This window comes from Tursiops truncatus, chromosome 9, assembly GCF_011762595.2.
Source record: "Tursiops truncatus isolate mTurTru1 chromosome 9, mTurTru1.mat.Y, whole genome shotgun sequence".
Taxonomy (NCBI): domain Eukaryota; kingdom Metazoa; phylum Chordata; class Mammalia; order Artiodactyla; family Delphinidae; genus Tursiops; species Tursiops truncatus.
This window is the reverse complement of record NC_047042.1, coordinates 84,232,650-84,257,515: the sequence shown is the minus strand read 5'-3', so window position 1 is coordinate 84,257,515 and position 24,866 is coordinate 84,232,650. Positions and strand designations below refer to the sequence as shown.

Genomic DNA, 24,866 nt, shown 5'->3' with positions numbered 1-24,866 from the left:
CCCATACAAAGCGCCACTCGTAATGCTGGAAGTGCTCCCAAGAAGCAAAGAAAAGTCATGACATTATAAGAAAAAGTTGAATTACTTAATATCTACCACAGATTGGTGTCCGCAGCTGCAGATACCCACCATTTCAAGATAAATGAATCTCAAGTAAGGCCCATTGTAATAAAAGAAAAAGAAATCCATGAAGCCATTGCTACAGCTATGCCAGAAGGCACAAAAACCTTGCAGTTTTCGTGAAATACCTTTTAATCTTATTTTGAAAATGTAGCTTTTATGTGGGTGCAGGATTGCTATAAGAAAGGCATTACCTACAGACTCTAATGATTCGAGAAAAAGCAAAGTCATTACATGACAACTTAAAGCAAAAGGAATGTGAAAGATCTAAAGCTGGAGAATTTAATGCTAGCAAAGGATGGTTTGATAATTTTACAATAGAAAAAGGTTTGGCTTAAAAAATGTCAAGGTAGGGCCTCCCTGGTGGCACAGTGGTTAAGAATCTGCCTGCCAATGCAAGGGACAAGGGTTCGAGCCCTGGCCCAGGAAGATCCCACATGCCGCGGAGCAACTAAGCCCATGAGCCACAACTACTGAGCCTGAGCTCTAGCCCGCAAGCCACAACTACTGAGCCCACGTGCCACAACTACTGAAGCCTGTGCGCCTAGAGCCAGTGCTCCGCAACGAGAAACCACGACAATGAGAAGCCCGTGCACCACAACACAGCTCGCCACAACTAGAGAAAGCCCATGCACAGCAATGAAGACCCAACACAGCCAAAAATTAATTAATTAATTTAAAAAAATGTCAAGGTATCAGGGGAATCTGTGCACCAGCCAACCTAGAGGCAGCATATGAGTTTCCAAATGCCATTAACAAAATCATTGAGGAGAAAAAATAGCTGCCTGAACAAGTTTTTAATGTGCCATATCCTGGGGAAAAAATTCCACAAAGGATATTTAAGAAAGGAAGTGAGCACCAGGATTTAAGGCAGGAAGGGATAGGCTGACTCTACTATTTTGTGTAAATGCAGTCGGGTTTATGATCGGGACTGCCCTTTTCTATAAGGTTGTAAAACAAGAAGGCCTGGGCGAAAACCCTTTTTCTGGATTGGTTCCACTGATGCTTTGTCCTTGAAGACAGGAAGCGCTTTGCCAGTAAGGGACTACCTTTTAAAGTTCTTTTGATATTGGACAATACCTCTGGCTACTCAGAACCCCATGAGTGCAATGTCAAAGGCATCAAAGTGGTCTACTTGCCCCCAAATACAATGTCTCTAACTCAACCTCTAGATTAGGGAGTCATAAGGACCTTTAAGGTTCATTACACACGGTACTCCATGGGAAGGACTGCCAACGCTATGGAAGAAAACTCTGGTAGAACATCATGGAAGTCTGGAAGGATTTCACCACTGAATATGCCATGGTTATTGTAGAAAAAGCTGTGAAAGTCATTAAGCCCAAAACAACAAATTCCTGCTGAGGAAAACTGTGTCTAGATTTGTGTATGATTTCACAGGATTTATGACAGTCAATCAAGGAAATCCTGAAAGAGATAGTTGATATGGCAAAAAAGGTAGGGGGTGAAGGGTTTCAAAACATGGATCTTGGAGAAATTCAAGAGCTAACAGACACCACACCAGAGGAATTAACAGAAGATAACTTGATGGAGATGAGTGCTTCCAAACCAGTGCCAGACGATGAGGAAGAAGACACAGAAGAAGCAGTGCCGGAAAACAAACTAACATTAGACAATCTGGCAGAAAGAAGGATTCCAATTATTCAATACTGCTTTTGACTTCTTTTACAACATGGACCTTCTATGACATGGGCACTAAAACTAAAGCAAACAGTGGAAGAAGGATTGGTACTGTATAGAAACATTTTTAGAGAAATGGAAAAGCAAAAAAGTCAGAAATTACAGTGTATTTATGTAAGGTTACACCAAGTGTGCCTGCCTCTCCTGCCTCCTCTTGGAACTCCTCTACCTCTTCCGAGGCCACTCCTGAGACAGCAAGACCAGGCCCTCATCTTCCTCCTCCTCCTCAACCTACTCAACATGAAGATAACAAGGATGAAGACCTTTATGATGACCCACTTCCACTTAATGAATAGTAAATAATCATCATGCTGTACAATTAATAAACCTCTCTGCTGTATATATGTGTGCGTCTTCATGTGAAAATTTAATAAGTGTACAGCAAAAACTATATGAAACGTTTCTGTGTCATCATCATTGCCTAAGTATTCATTGTGTAGAACACCATGTACAAGACTTGTATTGAAGTGGATAGCCTATCCTTACATAGGCATAAGGTGACTGACATTTTATACAAAATTAACAATGTTAGTTTTCTTACTGTTTGATAACTTTGTTTTCAAATGATTACATTATCATACAGTATGCTCCCCTCTCTCTAGTAATTGGAAAAACTAAGTGTCAGCCTATCATCACAGGTAAGTAGTTTTTGAGAAAATGTTAACAATGTTTCCAAAACTGTATTATGAATATGACTATAATACTGTATACCATAAAAATTTTATAACAACTCATTCATTAGTGTATAGGGTAGGGTACTGTGAAGCAACTGTATCAATTACACTAGGCTACGAGAAATCAACCATACTGCTGCTTCTTCATTATCAATGCATGAATAGCTGTACCTGTAAATAAATATGAATTTCTTTTCCACATTTTACCTTTTCATTTTTAGTGTCTAGTGTTAGTAATACATGTAACATCTACAGTGTTTTGTATCATGTGAGACGATATTGATGTAGGTACCGACACACAATTCATCTTGTACACAGACAACATACACTTACGATATTGATAAACATAGTACAGTACAGTAAATGTACTTTCTCTTCCTTATGATTTTCTTAATAACATTTTCTTTTCTCTAGCTTACTTTATCGTAAGATATAGTATATAATACATATAACGTACAAAATACGTGTTAACCGACAATATATCTTATCAATAAGCTTCGGATCAACAGTAGGCTATCGGTAATATTTGGGGGAGTCAAAAGTTACATGCAGATTTTCAACTGCATGGGGGTTGCCACCTCTTCACATTGTTAAAGGGTCAACTCCATCTCTACCTTATGATGCAGCAATTCTATCTCTAGATATTTACCCCCAAATAAGCGAAAATATGTATTATTTTTTAAATCTTATAAAAGAATGTTTATATAAGCTTTATTCATAATCACCCCAAACTGAAATATTGCAAATGTCCATAAACAGGAAAATGGATAAACAAATCTTGGCATGTCCATAGAACAGAATGGTATTCTGTAATGAAAAGATATGAAATATTGATGCACATAAGACATGGACAAGCATCCCCCCACCCCAAAATTCTGAGTATAAAAAGCCATATATAAAAGAGTATATACTCATTTCTGTTAATTTTAGAACTGGTAAAACTAATCTACAGCAAAAGAAATCCAAACAGTGGTTGCCTCTGGGTAGAGGGTGAGAGAGTTAAGGATTCACTGGTAAGGGACAGAAAGGATCTTCCTGACCCGATGAAAACATTTTTTATCTTGATAGGGGTGTAAATTATATTAGTGTGTGCATTTTTCAAAACGGATACTATACACTTAAGGTTCATGCATTTCACTATATGGAAATCATATTAAATAAAAATGTATTATTCAAAACATACAATATTCTTTTCACACACTTGGGCAAAATACCATAAAGAAGCTTCATAAATTTACTGGTATCCTGTTTCCACAGATAGAAATTACATTGAAATGCATATATTTTCTCCTTACTTTGCAAGTAACTCTTATTCCTATAATATTCTTGTTATGGTTCATCAAACAGAGAAAGAATAACGTCAGTGTACTGCAAAAGCTGTAACACACACACACATACACCCAACTGTATTAAGTAATCACTAAAGTTTTTTTTGACCTGCAAAAGCAGAATGCCTGCAGTTTGTTAAACAACTTTAACTACTCTCTCTCTAGCCCCAGAAAGCAAAGAATATTACCTAATACCATACTTTTATTTAAACTACCTTAGAAGGAACTTATAATTGTAGTAGAAGAATTATGATCTAATCTTTCTTAAAGCAATTATCAAGACATATGTAACTGCCTGTACATTTCAACCAACCCTAGGGTATTCCCCAGTCAACTTGAAAGACATATTTTCCATGGCAGTATCAGTAACTTCTATAAAACATATCTGATGTGGGAGAAGGGTGAAATTACTATCTTAAAGTATTTATAGGGTTTTCATTCACGCTACATTTACTCCCTCCCAGTACAGAGAGAGAATCCAGAATCAACAGCAATGTTTTCTCATTAGGTCTAAAAATATTTGCTCCCTACCACAATGAAAATGGCTTTCATTTTTTTCTGTTTATATAAATTATAAATATAAATTGAAAATGAGAATCAAAAGAGATAAAAGTATAAAACTGGAAAGAAATTTAAAATTACCTAAATGCCATTATCCTGACACAACCACCACCATTTTGATGACGATTCATTTGAACTCTATGCACACACTCACACAGACACATACTTTACATAAGTCGAATATCAAATATTTTGACGGGAATAACTTTTAAAAATAATTGTTTTCTCTCTTTTTCCTATCTCATCTCCTCCTCTCTTAAATAACCAATGCCAACAACCAGATGTATATCCTATCATATCTTTATCTGGGCTCACTGTATCAAATAAAAATATACACATGTACATACACATATAGTGGTGAGGGAGGGAGAGTTGTTATTCAGGTAACAACAGTAGGATCTTATTATAGATGTTTCTCTGCATCATGCTTTTCTCATTTTGTAGTGGAAATTCCTCCAAGTCAACTGGTATGAAGCCAGTTCATTTCATTTAAACGGCTGACAATATTCCATGAAAAATGTATTCAAGCATTCCCCAGTAGATGGGTTCTCTTTTTTTCTCCTGCGTCAAAATCTGACCCTCACTAACAGGGTGAAATAATAAATGTTTGTTTTTAACTGCTAAATTCTGCGGCCATTTGTTACACAGCAATTGATGACTAATACAGCACCCAAGGTCAAAAGAAATATCAACAGTTCTATTTCTTAAGTAGTTAGGTCCAAACAATAAGTATAATACTTATGCCCTGACAATTTAGTAGCCATCCAAAAAAAAATAATCAACATATATTACAAGAAAAATATTTGTATTTTTACCTACCCCACTCATAACCCAACACAAGCTCTCGAGAGAAGTGTTTAGGGTTCATTCACTCTCAAAACATGCCATACGTCCTAGCATTCATGTACACACTTATAGTTTTTTCTCATTATGGGAAAAAAAGGAGTAGCTGAGAGGCTTTGATTTTGTTTTCCACCCCTCTCTAGATAACTGCACCATTAACTTCCTTATCTGCTTACGCTGCATATACTAAACATAATTAAAATTTCTTACTGAGGGAATCAAGCACTGTGAGCATCAAACAGTATATCCGAATAACAGCGATGCCTTAGATCTGTGCAGTCTAATACACAGCTACTAGCCACCTGGGGCTATTTAATCTAAAATAATTAAAATTAAATAAAATTTAAAATTGCATTCCTTAGATGCACTAGCCTCATTTCAAGTACTCAATAGCCACCTGTGGTTAGCAGCTGCCGTATTATACAGTGCAGATTATAGAGTATTTTCATCACTGCAGAAAGTTTACTAGAAACACTATCCTAGAGGTTAATGAAATACAGAGTATTCTTGCACTAAAGACCCCCTATATGTTATACTTTTGGTTTTCTATTTGTTACTTAGATTTTTCTGTCTTCCCCCTTATGACACTTGGTCAGTTGTCAACTTGCTGTTAATGTGCCTATCTTTCACAGCTACGCCCCCCATGCACAAAGCTGCTTCCAGTTGCTGAAACCGAAAGAAACAATCAACCAAACAGAATAACATTATATCCAAAGTGGATTCTTAAGAAAAGGCCCTTAGAACCTAAAATCTCATCACAATGCTTTTGATTTTTCAGAGTCCTCTTTTCCTTTCTTTCTAATTCTCAGACCTGTTCAAGATATGGTAAATGAATTGTTAGTTACAGCATAGTTGTTCCTCACTATTCATGGGTTTTGCACTTGCAAATTCATCTACTCACTAAAATTTATTTTTAACATCAAATCAATACTCTCAGTCATTCCTGGACATGCACAGAGCAGCAAAAAATTTAAGTTGCCAGAAGCACACTCTCCCAGCTAAGGTCAAACAATGGACCCTATGCCTTCTTGTTTTAGCTCTCATACTACAAACAAGTTTCCTTTTCATGGTCTATTTAGGCACATTTAAAAATATTTCTGTGTTTTCTGTTGGTGTTTCACTGTTTAAAATGATCCCCAAGTATAGTGCTGAAGTGCTGTCTAGTGTTTCTAAATGCAAGAAGGCTGCAATGTGCCTTACAGAGAAAATATGTGTTATTGGATAAGCTTCATTCAGGCAAGAGTTATAGTGCTAATGGCTGTGAGTCCAATGCTAATGAATAAACAGTATACACAAAGTAAGGTGTCTTTAAACAGAAATGCATATAAAGCAACATTATGTATTGACTGGTTGATGAAAATCTGTAACAAGAGGCTAGCAGGAACTTAACTCTGAGTTACAGTGAAAGATCCACCAGACTGGTAAAATCTAAAAATCATCCATAGAAGTGATGGGAAGAACACAATGCACAACTACTTTCATACACTGCCAGTCAGAGTATAAATTATACATCTATTTTGTAAAAACAGTTTTGCATTACCAGATAAATGTTGAACACACATATCCTCTATGATCCAGCAATTGTAAACCAAGGTATATACCCTAAAGAAACTCTTGTATGTGTGCACCAGGAAAAAACATAGAAGAATATTCATAGCATCTTGTTCCTAAGAGCAAAAACTATAAAAAACTCAAAAGTCTATCAACTGAAAAATGGATAGATATATTTTGGCATACTTATATACTGGAACACTAAACAGTAGTGAAAACTAACAAACTATAATTATACTCGGCAACATTAATATCATAATGTTAAGCAAACAAACAAAAAGCTAGCCAAAGAAGATGTATAATGAGTGATTCAATATATATTATATTTATATAAAGCCAAAGCCAGACAAAACTTAAATCACAGGAATTTATAAACATATACATATATAATACTATGAGAATATGCTTAACAAAATATGAAATAATAATTACTGGGGTGGGATTAGAGGATAGATATAAGATGGGGCTCACAGGAAGCTTCAAAGGTTGTAGCAGTTTTCCATTTCTAAAGATGGTTGACAAGTAAACAGGTATTTGCTTTATTATTCTTTACATTTTATATATAAATGTCTGTGTATTCTTTGGATATATATTTTGCAATTAAACACTTAAAACACCAGGTGATCCAAAAAGGTTTGTAAACTAAAAAAACAACTAAAAAGGAAAAATAAGTAGAGACTAGGTTTCCAAGAATTACACTAGAATAAAAAAAAAACAAAGTAAGTTTTATTTACCCATCTTCTTTACCTATCAGAGCATTAATTTCCTCAAGGATGTGGACATAAGTGCTAATGCTGAAAGTGTAATATAACTGAAAAATGATTATTTTTTAATTCAGATGACATCGGACACCACTTGTCAAGGAAACAATTTAGCTCATGGTCCTGATGTCATCTAAATATACTAGTTTAGTAAAATAACAAACTATATTAAGCTTATTTTCCCTAAAAGGCAGCTACTGAATCACTGAGTCAAAGTTGAATTTACTAACATCTCCTTAAATATTTACAGAATGACTTGAGTTTAAGTGCAGAAGTCACAACCTCTGCTCAGATCAGTACTCTGATCAATTACTACTCAGAACACTAACAGCACCTTAACCAGTTCTTTTTAGTTAACATTTTCCTCAAAACGTAACAAGAAACTTAGTTTTGCATCATTAGTAATCCAGAAAAATCATAAATTAGATTTTAAATGTTCCAGTAGAGAGAAGTATAAAGTCTATGCTTCATCAAATTCCACACTGTATTTGCCTATGAAATAAAAATTCTTCCAAAATGTAAACAAACAAAAAAAGAGGAAATAAAAATTTACCTCTGAGACTTCCCTGGTGGTCCAGTGGTTAAGACTCTGTGCTCCCAATGCAGGGGGCCCGGGTTTGATCCCGGGTCAGGGAACTATATTCTGCATGCTGCAACTAAAAGAGCCCAAGAGCCCGCATGCCGCAACTAAGGCCTCACACAGCCAGATAAATAAATTAAAAACAAAAAAAAATTTACCTCACAATTTCAAAGACTGAATAAACTATTAATGGAATCTAGATAACTGATCAGTTAAGTGCATGCCTATTTAAAATCTGACTTCTGAATGGTATCAAGAGCTACACATAATCTTACCTGGGGAGGGTAGTTGCTCTCTGAAGACCACCGTGAAGACTGGTCATTTGGCTTATCCACTAAAATGTTCCTGAAATAAAGAAATTAAAATTATAGCAATTAATTAAAAGAATAAGTGAACAGGCATATGCAAAAAGAGAAATAATCTACCAGATGCTAAAATTATCACAAAGTTATATAATACCTGGAACTTGAATAAGAAGAGAAAATTAAACAGAATAAGAAACACAGAAAATGTCTAGTAATTTAAAAATTTTAAAATATGATAAAGGTAGCATTTTAAACAATTGAAAAAAGTACTATATACATATATGTGTGTGTGTGTGTGTGTGTGTGTGTGTGTGTGTATAGCTCTACTTCACATCAAGTGACAAAATGAACTATAGTTGTTTTTAGGAATTTAAGGTAAATAAAGTAATAAAATATCTAATAATTAATAAAATACTCTCTCCCTCTCTCTCTCTCCCCCCTCCCTCCCTCCCTCTCCCTCCCTCTCTCTCTCTCTCTCTCTATTTATATATATATATATATGTATGTATATAAAATTAATCTTTGGATCAAAAAGGTCTTTTAAGCCCAGCACCAAAAACAGAACTGTGAAAAAAGGAACTGATATAAGTAACTTTGGAAGACAGTGCTCTCACTGGAAACTGTAAAGTTAAAGACAAATAGAACCATACACAAAAACTGTATTTTACAGACTTCCCTGGTGGCGCAGTGGTTAAGAATCCGCCTGCCAATGCACGGGACATGGGTTCGAGCCCTGGTCCAGGAAGATCCCACATGCCATGGAGCAGCTAAGCCTGTGCGCCACAACCACGGAGCCCACGCTCTAGAGCCTGCATGCCACAACTACTGAGCCCACGTGCTGCAACTACTGAAGCCCGCACGCCTAGAGCCCGTGCTTCGCAACAAGGGAAGCCACCACAATGAGAAGCCCGCACACCGCAACAAAGAGTAGCCCTCACTTACCGCTACTACAGAAAAGCCCGCACACAGCAACAAAGACCCAACGCAGCCAAAATTTAATTAATTAATTAAAAAAACTGTACTTTATTTGATAAAGTTATTTCTCGGAGGGATATGGGTTAATTCTGAAACACTTTACATGTATACTGGGGTCAAACAAATAAGTAAATGAACGGTAGATGATGGGAGTCAAGCTTCTCACTTCGAGTGGGAAGCTACAGAAAAGCAAGGGCATGGAGGTTGGAATGATCCTGATGGTACTGAAATAGAGTCAGAGACATCAGTGTGAACTCATATTTAGGTTTATATAGATACAGATTCAGAAGTAATTATATGTGAATGTGCGTACATATACCCATGCACACTGACACAAATAGTATTCCTAGCTCTGTTCACTAATAGAGACTAGAAGCAGTGACACCCCCAGTAGCAGTGAGTACACCAATGCCGAATCTTGGTTTCTACATACCACAGTCCAATAGAAGGAAACAGGGATTCTTGGGGAGGTAGCTGATTCTAGGATTAGAGCAGGGAATCCAGAAGATTAGCCTAGAGCATGTTGTAGTGCTCAAAACAACAACAGCAAAAGGAAGGTGGGGGGCATGTCAAAGGGACACAGAGGAGCCAACATGAAAGAATGAATGGCCAAAGCTAAAATAAACAACAAAATAAATAACGTAGTATTGGATTAGAACCCAAAGTATAAATATCCCTGAGTCCATACTGATATAAATAACCCCAGTCTAACAATCAGAAAAACACCAGACAGATTCAAATTGAGGAACATTCAACAAAATACATGACCAGTACTCCTCAAAACTCTCAATATATTGAAAAACAAGGAAAAGACTGAAAAACTGTCACAGAGCAGAGGAGAGTAAAGAGACAAGACAACTAAAAGTAATGGTATCTTGGATGGGATCCTGGATCAGAAAGAAAACGGTGGAAAAACTAATGAAATCCAAATAAAATGTGGTATTTAGGTAATAGTAATGTATCAGTGTTGGTATCTTGGTCATGACAACTGTACCATGGTAATATAAGATGTTAGCAATAGGAGAAACTAGGTGAGGGGCATATGGGAACTTCGTACTATCTCTGCAACTTTTCTGTAAATCTAAAATCATTCTAAAATAATGTGCCTTCTCAAAGGCCCATTTATTTATCTATCTTAAAATATAGATCTATACCTGTCACAGAGAAAGTTATTCTTTTTGACTTAATAAATGTCAAAAAAATAACTTTTTTTAAAAGGCAATACTATAAGGAAAAGAATTTTCTTTACATATACATCTCACAAAGGTAAAACATTAATACATAAAATAACCTCAAACAATACTAAAAGGTAAAAACCAACTAGAAAAATATAGGCAACATAAAACACAAAAGGCTAATTAAAATATGAATGAAGAGCACTTAAACATAAATACCCCATATGAAAATAGGTAAAACCCAAACATTCGAAATCAATAACCAAAAATTAGAGATTAAGACAAATATATATATTAACCCTATAAAATTGGGCCTACACTCTCAAAACAACATGTGTTTTAATCATAATTGCAGCTGTTGGCCAGAGCTGGTAAAATGCCACTCTCATATTTTGCTGGTAGAAATGCAAATTGATACAACTTTTCAAGAGAGAATTTTAATATTATATTAAAAAATCATTTCAAATATGCATATGCTTTTAAATAAAAATGATAATGACGTCAGCCACGATGACAGTGATGATGTTTGCATCTAACATTTCTGAGCTTTTATGACATCTCAGACACTGGTCTAAGTGCTTTCCATACATAAACTATTACCGTCAAAGCACAGATTAAGAAACTGAGAGAGATAAATTAATCTGCCTAAGCATACACACCTAAGAAATAATAATTTGAACCCAAGGCAGTCTGACTCTAAAGCCAACGCTCCTAATCACCAAACTATACAGCCTCAGAATTATTCCACTTCTTGGAACTTAACCTAAAAAATAATCCAGGGGGGCTCCCCTGGTGGCGCAGTGGTTGAGAGTCCGCCTGCAGATGCAGGGGACACGGGTTTGTGCCCCGGTCCGGGAAGATCCCACATGCCGTGGAGCGGCTGGGCCCGTGAGCCATGGCCGCTGAGCCTGCACGTCCGGAGCCTCTGCTCTGCAACGGGAGAGGCCACAACAGGGAGAGGCCCGCATACCGCAAAAAAAAAAAAAAAAAAAAATAATCCAGGGGATTTAAATCATCCACATTCATCACAATACAATTTATAATAACAAACTGTGAACAACCTGTCTAACAACAGAGGATGCGTTAAAACAAATTATGAAATATCTGTTACAAAATACCATGTAATCATAATGTATTCTACAGCCTGACTTTAATATTGTTGGAAAATGTCCACTACATAGTAAGTGAAGGGAAAAGGTAGTTTATATACTGTAAATCAAGTGTTGTAAGTAATAATAATATTCATGCATGAAGAGAAAAGACAAAGAAGCTATACTAAATTGTTAATGTAGTTCTCAATGGTGAGATTTCAGTGACTTTCTTCTTTCTTTGTGCTTTTTTGTACTTTTCAAATATTCTAAAATTAACACATCTGACACATTATCAGAAAAAAAGGTGTGTTTTATTAAGAATGAATTACAAAGCAAAGATGAGAACTCTATGAAAACACTGCAGTACAGTTAAAAGCTAAAGCTAAAAAACTAGGAAAAAAATCACTCTGACATGAATGTTATAAAGCATGAAAGAAAACCTAATATATTATAACTATGATAAATTGGGACCGCAAAAATCACAAAGTATAATAAATTGGAGGAGGGGAGATCAAATGCAATGTGAGTTAATTTCATCATTTTTCATAGCTCCTAAGAATAATGTTTCTGAAATTAAGAAAAAGAGACTCAAGCATACTTAAGTTTAGAATAAAAACATACTACATATCTTACAAATTATTTGAGACAGAATATCAACAACAAAAAATAGTAAAAAGAAGGAAATAAAAGATTAAATGAAAGCAGGACACATTAAAAACAGAAAATTTTAAATAAAATGACAATATTAATACCAAGCATCTAGTACAGTCATACATATAAATGGTCTAAAATAACATAGTAAGATATCCTTTGGACTGGGTGAATAGTAGTAACATTACTATTACACGAAGGCACACACACAATAACAGTGACTCATGACAGAAAGATATATAAGGCAGACACAATCTTTGTAAAACTAGGAGGAAGTTAAAGAAAAAGTATTAACTGGGATTAAAGGGGTCAAAGGTAGAGATTTAAAAATACAATTTAAAAAAGTATGAACTGGATGAAAACAATAACTATAAAATAATAGTTCAAGCCAAGATTGTAAGTCTTAATGAATTAAACGAAAACAAAAAGCAAAACACAGTAAATATCAGAAGAAACTGATAAAAAAACAGTAGCAGGAAATTAAAGTCTCTCAGCATCTAGAAAATTAATAAACAAACAACTATATAATGTCAAAGTAGTGGTAAGGATTAATAATACTATGAAGAAAAATAAAGCAAAGTAGAAGAGAAACAGACCTGAACAATATGAGGGAGCTAGCCATGTCATAATCTGAAAATTGAGCAGATGGATCACTAAACGCAAAGTTAAGGGGGCAAACAGTTACAATATGTTATGGTCTTGTGAATTTTTTTTTTTTTCCTGTGGTACGTGGGCCTCTCACTGTTGTGGCCTCTCCCGTTGCAGAGCACAGGCTCCGGACACGCAGGCTCAGCGGCCATGTTTCACGGGCCCAGCCACTCCGCGGCATGTAGGATCTTCCCGGACCGGGGCACGAACCCATGTCCCCTGCATTGGCAGGCGGACTCTCAACCACTGCGCCACCAGGGAAGCCCGGTCTTGTGAATTTTGAAATGCCTATTAAACAGCCCATTAGAGATCCAGCAGTTGGATTATCTGAAGCTGAAATTCAAGGAAAATGCCAGAGCTGAAAAAAATATAGAGAAACATCAGTATATCAAATGCTAAAATATTTAGAGCTATGACACTGAGTGAAATGACTCAGGGGATAAAAGAGAGCTAGAAAAGAAGCTGAAGGACTGATTAAGCTCTGGGGGCCCATTATTTAGGGGGTCCAGAAGAGAAAGATCAAGCAAAGGAGACTGAGAAGGGCCAAAGGTGAAGAAGATGAAAACCTAGAAACTGTAGATGCCAACTGAAGAAAGTATTTTGAGAACAAATATGTGAAAACTATGTAAAATGCTGCTAAGAAGACAGGGTCTGGAAGGTATTCACCCTCATATGCCTAACTCGAAACTTAAATGCTGCCAAACAGAAAGTGCCTAATAAATATTTGATAGATATGAACAAATAAATAAACAGTACTAAAAGGAAAAAAAATTAAAGTGGTTCCATCAAAGCATAGAGTATATGAATCCTTATTATCTGTAATTTAAAGTTTATACTAAGATAAAAGAGAAATATGTATACTTGAAACTAATATAATATTGTGTATCAACTATACAATTAAGAAAAAAGAGAAATATGATACAGACCAGAAACAAGGTGCAGCCTAAGGGGGCTTGGAAAGATGGAAGCTTGAAGATATTCCTCATGATCTCCAGCCCAACACTAAGTCAACTACTAAGTACCTCTCTTAAGCCCAGAAGGTGACAGAGGCCAGAACCAGAACTTTAAGAATTACCACAAAAGCTTGGCCCTAAGAGGACCATGAGATCCATGGATGCCTCTTTCCCCAAGAAAAAGGCATCAACTAAACGAGCATTCCTGGGACAACTGGCTGTCTCCCTGGCCCACAAAGATCTTCAGGAGAGCTTTAGCCCTCTAGATGAGAATGTACTTGCCCTCTTAGCCGAGGACATCTAGTTGCTGAGAGGTCTCTCCTGGTGACCTACAGAGAACTAACAATATAGGATATGGTATATCAAAAGCCACAAGACAAAGACTGCCAGACTGCCCACTCTCTCTGAGGTATCAGAAGCCTCACCCAAAAAGTACACAGTACAAAAACGTTTGTATAGAAAATTGTACAAAAAGAGCCAAGAAAATTTATGAAAAAGAATAGTGAGAGCTTCCCTGGTGGCGCAGTGGTTGAGAGTCCGCCTGCCGATGCAGGGGACACGGGTTCATGCCCCAGTCCGGGAAGATCCCACATGCCGCGGAGCAGCTGGGCCCGTGAGCCATGGCCGCTGAGCCTGCGCGTCCGGAGCCTGTGCTCCGCAACGGGTGAGGCCACAACAGTGAGAGGCCTGCATACCGCAAAAAACAAAAAAAACAAAAACAAACAAACAAAAAAGACAGTAGTGATTGGTATAGGAATAGATCAATAGCTAAGAAACAAAAATCCAGAAATTGAGCCCTGTGTGGATGAGAATTTAATATTTGATGAAGGTGATATTTTATTTCAATGGGAAATGACAGTTCATATTTAAGAGACGCTTATACAACTGAATATACACTGGAAGAAAATAAGTTAACCCCTATCTAATATCATATACAAAATTCCAATTAAAAATTTAAACATACATATATACATAAACATATTAGAAAAAAATTTGAGGGCCAATATGTACAACCAAAAGCGTTAGTGAGATCTCAGAAGCTGTAAAACGAAAAAGTTATTTGATTACAAAAAACTTTTGAATTTTGTATTGTAAAAAAACACCATAAAGAAAGATAGGAAACAAGCAATAGTTTAGGGAAAAGTGTTTGCAACCCGTAAGACTAATAAAGTATTCCTACCGAAGATATGCAAAACACTTTCACATTGTGAATAAGATGAACAACAAAATGAAAAATGAGCAGAATGCATGTCACTGAAGAGTCATTAAAATGGCTAGTAAACAGCAACAAAATTTTTTTTTTCTAAATCCCTGTGTATTGTTTGTGTCAGGGAAAACAAATTAACATAGTAAGGTATCTTTTTTCACCCATCAAATTGATGAAATTAAATCCCTACTTAACAGGAGATCAGGGAGAAACTGTGGACATGTCCATTACTCCAACCTTGATGGAAAGTCAATTTGCAACATCTATCAAAATTCTAAATGTACATATTCTTTCACCTGGCACTCTCAGAATCTATCCCATAAAAATAAGACCATCAGTACATAAAGATCTACGTATAGAGACTCAAAAATGAGTCTGTCTAATGCAGCGTTTTTTGTAGTAGCAGGGAAATGATTAAATCATAAAACACATATATCATGGAACACTATACTGCCATTATAAAGAATACTTCAGATCTATGACAGGTAACTTGGAGGGATTTTTGCAATGTAAGATACAAAGAAGCATGTATGATTTCATTGTTAAAAAAACACTATTATTTATATATATTTGTATACAATTATATTAACAACCATGTGTGACATGATCTAATTTATATTAAATTATATAAAGCAAGCACACATATAAGCCAAAAATGAAGCATAAATATCATTAAGGGGTTTAGCTTATCTTCTTATAATTGTTGTATTCAGATTTTTATAATAAACATTATTTATATAACATTAAATTATTTTTAAAATGTTATGGTTGAGATGACAACAAGCTTTCCATATTTATGGAAAACTGACTACATTGTCATCAGATGATCAAATCAGGCTCAACTTTTCTTTCTTTTTAAAGACATAGGAGATGGAGAAGCAATTAATAAAGGCTTACTGCCTCTTAAAATTTTTAAGTGACAGATGATCTCTCAAAGCTTAGTCAGCTGTAGACTGTTTTTAATTCTCCCTCCCAGATGTTCCTTCCTGAAATCCATTTCCATTCTCCTGGAAAGCAAATGAGAAACTAGTTGAGGGCAGTGACTATTAACGTTAGCCCTTCATCAACAGAAACACAGCCCGTATGGTAGCATTCTATAAAACATGTTCTTCTTTACTATCCTTCCTCATACTTCCCAAAGACCTATAAGGACCACCATCATTACTGGTATAGCTTTTCCTTCTTCTAACTCTCAGTAGAGACATTAACCTCTTTTACTACATATTGTTAATCATGATACTAGTTCACTATCCCTGACCTCTAGTTCACTATCCCTGATCTCTAACAGGGGAAATATCCCATCCACAGCCTCTGCTGAAGGAGCAATCATAGACACTGATGTTTTGTACTTGTGACTCTCCCTTACAACTATCTCAATGACAGCTAACCTAGGTTAGCTAATGACCTATGACGGGAGATGGAATGGGCCAGTACGAAATAAAATTATAAGACAGAAAAATGTATAAGTAAACAGAACCAATGAAACAGAGAAAAGATATACAAAATAAGTATAAGAGATACAAGAGAAAGAATAAGCCGGTCAGTAGTAAGATAAGACTGTAGGAGACATAAAACAGCAGAGACTCCAAGGAATAACAGAGAATAGAAATTAATGGCTTTTTAGTTCTAGCTGCCAGGAGGCTCTGTTTCTGGCAACCAAAAGAATGTGATCAAAATACCCTTCTAGGTACTCCATGACTAATTTTAACATTTTAACCATTGTCTGGGAAAATAAATGATAAGCAAAAAAAAAATGTTACAGAAGACACAATTCATATAGTTTCATATAGAAACTATATGATCCAAATAACAAAGATTAATCTACTAAGATTAAGCTCAATATATGCCATTGTAAAATATATTTAAAATGCAAATAATAACTAATGGAGAACTGGTCAATGAGAACTAATAAAAGAGATGGGCTGAGGACTAAAACGGTTTCCTTTTTTCATCAGTGTTAATTTAATTTTAAAAAGGTACATTTTTATTCCTACCAATGCAGTATGAAAACCGAAGGTAATAAAAATGAGCCACATTAAGTCTGTTGAACATAGATAGACTACAAAGGCAAGGCTGTAATTAATTTTTTCAATTAGGACTATAAAAATTTATAGTGAAACACATGGACAATTGAAATATGGAATACAATGTTAACTTTTTCCAAGTTACATGTCTCTATTTTGCAAAATTTTTAATGTAGTATATCTATATAAACTACCAAATGTCAGGAACAAACTATTAAAATTCATCATGAGAAGAAAATTTATTGAACATTTTGGGTTCAAGTCAGCAAATTAAAAATCGTTTTTTTTTATTAAACATGCTCAAATCCTAAGTCTGCTTGGCAATATCTTTTAAACTGCTGCTCTTAAGAATACTTAAAAAAAAAAAAAGCAGCACTTGAGCAAAAAAATGGAGCACTTAACTTTTTTTCTGCTAATGGATGCTCAAGATACTTAACAGTAAATCCAGTTAATTTTAAATCGAGAGTTTTGGATACTCAAAAGCTACCTCTAATTTTTATGTGAAGAAGTCAGTCAAGCAGAGTATGTAAAAGAGTGTGGAAGGATTCAATCTGTGAATATCTTCCTTTTGGTAGTTTTAAAACACCCTACTAAAACCTGTGCCCTTCTGTTGAATGACGTGATAAAATGCATCTAGAAGAAATCAGCTTTGACTAAGAATCATAAGACCCTGGAGCTTGGTCACTAATTGGTTGGATAACCTTAAGCACATCATGTAATCTCGTAGGACTTTAATTCCTTTATCTGTAGTGTAAAAGGAAACGTTGAATTCCTTGATCTCAAGTTTCTTCCAGCTCTAATCAGGGCAGTGCATTGCACAACTCTAGGAAACACCATTCATGAGGCCATGTTAACATTCTACAATTCCATGAAAAGATTTCACATCCTTCATTCAACGTATCATGTAAAATCCTCCTCCTACACAGCAGTCAATAACAACACACAATGCATTGATTATAATACAGCTTCCATTATCTGTAAACACTCTTCCGGGGTAACACCACAAAAGTACAAGAATGGGTACCTGTGGCCAAGGGGATTATGATCTATTTTTAATAAATAATAAATGTACTTAGCATAAAATTTATGACACAAAAACATATACAATAAAAAGCCAATTCAAAATGCAAAATAGAAATCAACTCAAATCAATTCTGAATAGTCACAGCTGTACTGTGTTAAAGAGTATACTATAAAAAGTATAGCTTCTCCAAAAATCACTTGTACACTCACTTTCAAATACTTCCCAATCTTCACACCAAATACTTCCAAATTTTCACACAGGAGCATGGTAAAGAGGGGGCCCTACCATAAGCTGGAGTTATTCAACGAATATTTACTGATCCCTATATGCCAGACATTGTGCTAGGCTCTGGGAATACACTGGTATTTAAGATAGAAAAGATCCCCACTTGCGATGCTAACGTTCAAATGAGAAGCAGCAGAAAGTTAACAGGTACAGCTGCAAACAAGGTAATTACAGATTGTGATAAATGCTATAAAAGAAATAAAAAGGGAGCTGCACTAGGACAGAGGAGTTCTTTTACTTGAAGTGGTCCCCAAAATGCTAATTATGCTAATTAGAAGGATCCACTCATGGAAAAATAAAGGAAAAGTCAATTCTTCACAAAGAAACCAACACGCTCAAAATCACAGCAACAGGAAATAATCTGACCATGGAAATCTGAGAACTGGATAAAGTCAGATAATGTCCTCACAGGTCCCAAGATAAGGTAAAGCAAAGAAAGCATGAAATCTCTAAGGGGGCCTGAGAACATTCATAAAATGCTGAGTCTAGACCCTAAGAGGATTTCAGAACTATCCTGCAAATATTTTCTTACTTTTAGAAGGACAGAAACCCACTCTGAAGAGAAACTGCAGGGAATAGAAAATAAATTAAGCAAAGCATAAAGAATGACAACCCCCAGGAAAAGTAAGATTCATATTCTAGGTGGGCAAAGGTCCAAGCGACACAGAACTCAAAACATATCACACAGCAAAATACATTTAAAGGTTCCTCTCCAGAAAGCAAAATACTTGCAAAGCATAGATATAAAGGTGAAAAGCTTTACTACATCTCAGAAGTCCAAATTTAAAAAATATTTCACAAAGTAGAGAGATCTTGAGCCCCAAAAGCTCAGAACTACACTTGTCCGTCCCTTCTGCCTACAGTTCTTCCTTCTAAAACTACTGGAAGGGAATTCCCTGGCAGTCCAGTGGTTAGGACTCCTCGCTTTCACTGCTGAGGCTGCAGGTTCAATCCCTGGTTGGGGAACTAAATCCCACAAACCGCACTGCGTGGCCAAATAAATAAATAAATAAAATAAAACTACTGGAAACCCGTACTTGCTTAAACACTAGAAACTTAAAATGAAAGCACACACTAAGAAATTATAGGAAAAATAATATATGTGAAATAAATAATATTCTAACAGATAATAAAAACACATGAGAAAAACGTGGCCACAAAAAAAAGATGAACATTATTAACTATTATTTCAATATGAACTAAAAGAAATTAAGAAAATAGCTGAAGGGCTTCCCTGGTGGCGCAGTGGTTGAGAGTCCGCCTGCCGATATAGGGGACGCGGCTTCGTGCCCTGGTCCGGGAGGATCCCACATGCCGCGGAGCGGCTGGGCCCGTGAGCCATGGCCACTGAGCCTGCGCTTCCGGAGCCTGTGCTCCTTAACGGGAGAGGCCACAACGGTGAGAGGCCCGCGTACCGCAAAAAAAAAAAAAAAAGAAAGAAAATAGCTGAAGCTTTATTAAGCAGTAATAAATCAAAATTACAACGGTTCAGGGCTACCCTGGTGGCGCAGTGGTTGAGAGTCCGCCTGCCGATGCAGGAGATGCGGGTTCGTGCCCCGGTCTGGGAAGATCCCACATGCCGCAAAGCGGCTGGGCCTGTGAGCCATGGCCGCTGGGCCTGCGCGTCCGGAGCCTGTGCTCTGCAGCGGGGGAGGCCACAGCAGTGAGAGGCCCTCGTACCGCAAAAAAAAAAAAAAAATTACAACAGTTCAGAAATAATATGACTAGACAGTAGGAAGAGCTAGTAAGACTCAAATGAGGGAAAATAGTTTTTTTTCAGAAAACAGACTAAATTACAAAGAACTAATTAGACTAGACTGTTAACTAGACTTATTGTGGTAACCATTACATAATATATACAAATATCAAACATGCTGCACACCTGCAATTAATATAATGTTGTATGTCAACTGTACCTCAACTAAAACACACACACACACAAAGAATATACTCCCTCCTCCCCCAACCCTGCCCAAAAAAGCCCAATGAAGAAAAAACAGATTAGAAAGTGAGTAAAAATAATGAAACACACAAAAGAAAGCAACAGTAAGTAGGTGATCCAATAAATATGTAATTGGAACCAGACAGTATTTCAAACTGTGCTGCAAGCAAATCTTCCTAAAATAAGACCTGAATCTACATACTGAAAGGATACATGGTATATTAGGGAAATTCAACTGAGAATATTCCTACTATAAACTATTAGATTTTAAAGACTTTAAGCATCCAGGTAGAAAGACCAAGTCTCTTATAAGAAAAAGAAAATTATAGTTTCAAGAAACTTCACAAAAGCTGTTTTGTACACAAAACAATGAAACAAAAAGTAGTAAGATCCTCAAGCACAAAAAGATGTGAGCCTGGGACTTTAAATACAGTCAAACTGTCCTTCAAGTTTACAGGCATAGATAGTTAACAACATATAAACGTTCCTTGAGCCCTTCCTGAGACCTACTGAAGAACAAACTATACATATTCAAGAAATGACTTGAAAAGTTTCAAAGTAAAATCAACTATAGAACTAAAACTAACCATGAAGATACGGATGACCTAACAATATGTATGTTCTACAGCAATGTAGAAAGGATAGATCTATGAAAAATGGGAGAAGAATGTAGAGAATAAGTAGAAGTCAGAATATGCTTCACAAATACTAACCTTTAGAAGGAAAGATCATCATTTACAATTAGATGCTGGGATAGAGGGAAGAAAGAAGAGGAGGTTCCCAGCTAAGTTCCTCAGGGAGACTTAAGTGTTACATAAAAAGACACTGGATTGAAGGAAACCAAAAAACAAAAATGCAAGGCACCCTAAATGCCAAAAGAAACTTGTTTTAATAAGAAAAAGATCAAAGAAAAAAGACAACATAGTGAAAGATTTTGCATGTGCACACATTGTGTAAAATATGCCACAAAACATTAGAATAGAATTGACATCAAACGTATCAATAAACATAAATGGCCTTAACACATTTTTTCTTAATTTTTAAGAAAAAAGTTAACAAGGCAAAAATCCAATTCTGTAACATATATAAGAGACATAAGTAAAACAAAGTGATTCCAGAAGTTATATATTTTTAAAGGATTAGCAAAGACACATCAAGCAAATGCAAGTAATAATAAAGCAGGGTTCAAATTTAATTTCACATAAGATGAAATTCAGAGCCTTAAGCAAAAATAGAAGAGTACTTTATAATAAAATACTATATTTTATAATACACATTAATGGTAGATATTACTAACAAAAATTTTTTTAAAACACTGAAATGAAAAAACACCCCTTCAACTGAAAATAAAATTTCTATTAAAAATTATTGGGTCAATGGGACTTCTCTGGCAGTCCAGCAGTTAAGACTCCAAGTATGCTTTCACTGCAGGGGGCATGGCTTTGATCCCTGGTCAGGGAACTAAGATCCCACATGCTGTGAGAAGCTGCCAAAAAAAAAATTATTGGGTCAAAGGAGAAATACAAAGCAAACTGCAAAATTTCTACAAAATAATGCTAACAGCAATGTGACATATACTGTCGTATAGCAGCAGTTTCCAAGAGAACTTTCTGTGATGATGGAAATATTCTGTATCTACACTGTCCAATCCAATAGCCACTAGACACGTGGCTACTGAGTACTTAAAATGTGGCTAATGTGACTAAGGAACTGAACTTTTAAATTTAATTTAAAATCCATTTTAAGTTGTTACACGTATCTAGTAATTATCATATGGAACAGTGTAGCTCTCTACAGTACACCAAAAATTCATAAAATTTATTAACTGTCAATATGAACTAAAAATTAAATATTTGAAAAAATTAAAGTGAAAAAAACAGGGAGTAAAATCCAAGTATCAAAAAAAATAAAAATAAAAAAACCCTGCTAGGCAGAGACTATTTTAAGAATCACACAGCTATTCTGCAAAAGTCTATGGAGATAAATTTGAAAACTTAGATGAAATGTATAACTTTCTGTGGAAAAAAAATGTACCAACTGACCCTAGTAGACACAGAACTGTGAAACAGAGAAATTTCCCTAGAAGAAAAAAAGTTATCAGAACCCAACCATCAAAAAACACAAGGTAGGTACAAATAGTCCCAGCAAGGAAATCTTACGAAAACATTTAATGATGAATGTACTTGCCAGTACGATTTGAAAAAGGAAAGCAAAGGGACTTCCAGATTCAGCTCCAAAATGTTAAGAGCTTAGAAGCTGTCTCTCACTCTCATCTAGACAACAAGATGAAAGCTGAACAAAGTGAAAATCAACAAGTTTCCTTACATCCCTCAAAGAGCTGAGGTTACTGGAGAAACAATCACCCTGTAATCTGGTGAGATGGGCAACAGACAGAGAATCAAAGCTGAGGTCACCTTACCTGAGGCAGAAACCACTAGAGCCAATAATCGGTAGGAAAAATTACAAGGTCATTTTGACAAATTTCTGGAGACTGAAAGTGGACTAGCTTGAGAGTTAGATACTCCTGGGGGCATAGTTTTAGGGATCCCCCATATTTCTGTGGGTTTTACTTCCAGTAAAAGAAGATGAAAGGAAAAAACCCTGCCTGAAACAGGGTAGGGGAAAAGCAACCATTTTTCAATATCCACAGAGCATTCTTCATAATGAAAGCCAGCCTTCTAAAGGCAACTTCTTTACCAGAGCCTTATCCTACGTGGGAAGTAATAAGCCAACCCCAGCCCCCTCTAGCCTTCCTTTCTCACATTAGAGGAGAAAAAGAAGGGCTAAAAAACACTCTGCAAAGTAAGAGTACAGGGACTCAGACCCAGTAAAAACTGAGATTTCATCATAAGATTAAAGAATGCTTCCCCTCCTTCACATCTAGCCACCACAACTGGGGTAATGTATTATTACAGTAGACTACAACTGAGAGCTTCAAGACACAAACTATTTAAGAACTTCTTAAGGACCAGCCCCCCAGCCCAAAAAAAGGAGAGAGAGAAAAAACATGGACACTAAAGGAAATGAAGCCTCTGGCACCTTGGGCTACATCAAACACTAAACAGCCCAACTTCTAACCTGATGAACATAAAACTTCAAACTAAAAAGCCTAATTGATTACCTCTCTTCCTATGATCTAATACATCCTAGCTGGCTTCCAACAAAAAACTTCAGCATGCTGAAAAACAAGAAAAAACACAGTCTGAAGAGATAAAGCAAGCATCAAAAGCAGACTCAAATACAAAACAGATTTTGGAATTATCAGATAGGGAACTTAAAATAACTATGATTAACATCTTAAGGACACTAATGAAAGATAGATGGGTGATGTACCAGGGCAAGAATCAGGGAGCTTGAAGTTAAGTTAGCAGACAGTTCCCAAACTGAAAGAGAAAAAAAATTTTAAGGAAAAGAATATCAAACAACTGTGAGAAAATTATAAAAGCTATTACATATGCATAATTGTAATAACAGAAGGAGAAGAGAGTAAGGAGCAGAAGAAATATTTGAAGTAATAATGACTGGAAATTTTCAAAAATTAATGACAAACACCAAACCACAAATCCAGGAAGCTCAGACAAAACCAAACAGGATTTATGCCAAAAAATCTACACAGAGGTATTATCATATTCAAACTCCAGAAAACCAAATAAAAAAATATTTGAGCAAAGCCAGTGGGAAAAACTCCTTACCTACAGAAGAACAAGGATAAGAATTATGTCAGGGTTCTCACCAGAAACCATACAGTCAAGAAAGAGTAGAACAAAATACTTAGAAGTGTTGAAAGAAAAACTACCAACCTAAAATTCTGTATCCAATGAAACTATTTTTCAAATGTGAAGGAAAAATAAAATACCTCCTAACACAAAAACTGAGAAAATCTGCCACCAGTAGATCTGCCTTGCATTAATGTTAAAATAATTTCTTTGAAGGAAAATGGCACAGGTCAGAAACTTGCATCAACACAAAAAGGAACAGAAAAGGACTATATGAAGCCAATGTAAAACCCTGTATTTTCTTATTCCTAACTGAGCTAAGAGATACCTGTTCAAAGAAATAAAAGCAGTAATGTATTGGGTGATTATAGCATATGGAAAAGCGAAATGAATGAGAGCAATGTTATAAGGGAGGGAGGAATTAGAAATACTTTGGTATAAGGTACTTGAACCACCCATCAAGCAGTATACTGTCATTTAAAGCTGGATTAGATTAGTTGTAAACGTAGTATTGCAAACTCTGGGACAACCACTAAAAACATGTTGAAAAGAAGTAAAGCTGACATTCTAAAAGGAGAGAAAATAAAAGCATACTAAATGTTCACTTCAAATCAGAGAAGGCAGAGAAAAAGGAGAAAATAAGAAAACTAAAGAAAAAGTGCAAAGAATGGAAAACACAAACAAGGTAGATGTCAATAATCAATTTAAATGTGAATGATCTTAATAACCCAATTGAAAGACTGAGACTGTCAGA

The 24,866-nt window shown here is 35.8% G+C and overlaps 1 protein-coding gene across 4 annotated transcripts in view; it reads right to left on the bottom strand.

Moving 5' to 3' along the window:
- The window catches only part of MKLN1 (muskelin 1), a 184,724-nt gene that overhangs the window by 124,673 nt on the left and 35,185 nt on the right, over positions 1–24,866 (bottom strand). For all 4 annotated transcript variants that reach the window (XM_073809944.1, XM_019922664.3, XM_033863277.2 and 1 more), the window contains one exon: positions 8,392–8,461. In XM_073809944.1, the coding sequence (XP_073666045.1) occupies positions 8,392–8,461 (70 nt within the window). The remainder of the gene's footprint in view (positions 1–8,391; positions 8,462–24,866) is intronic.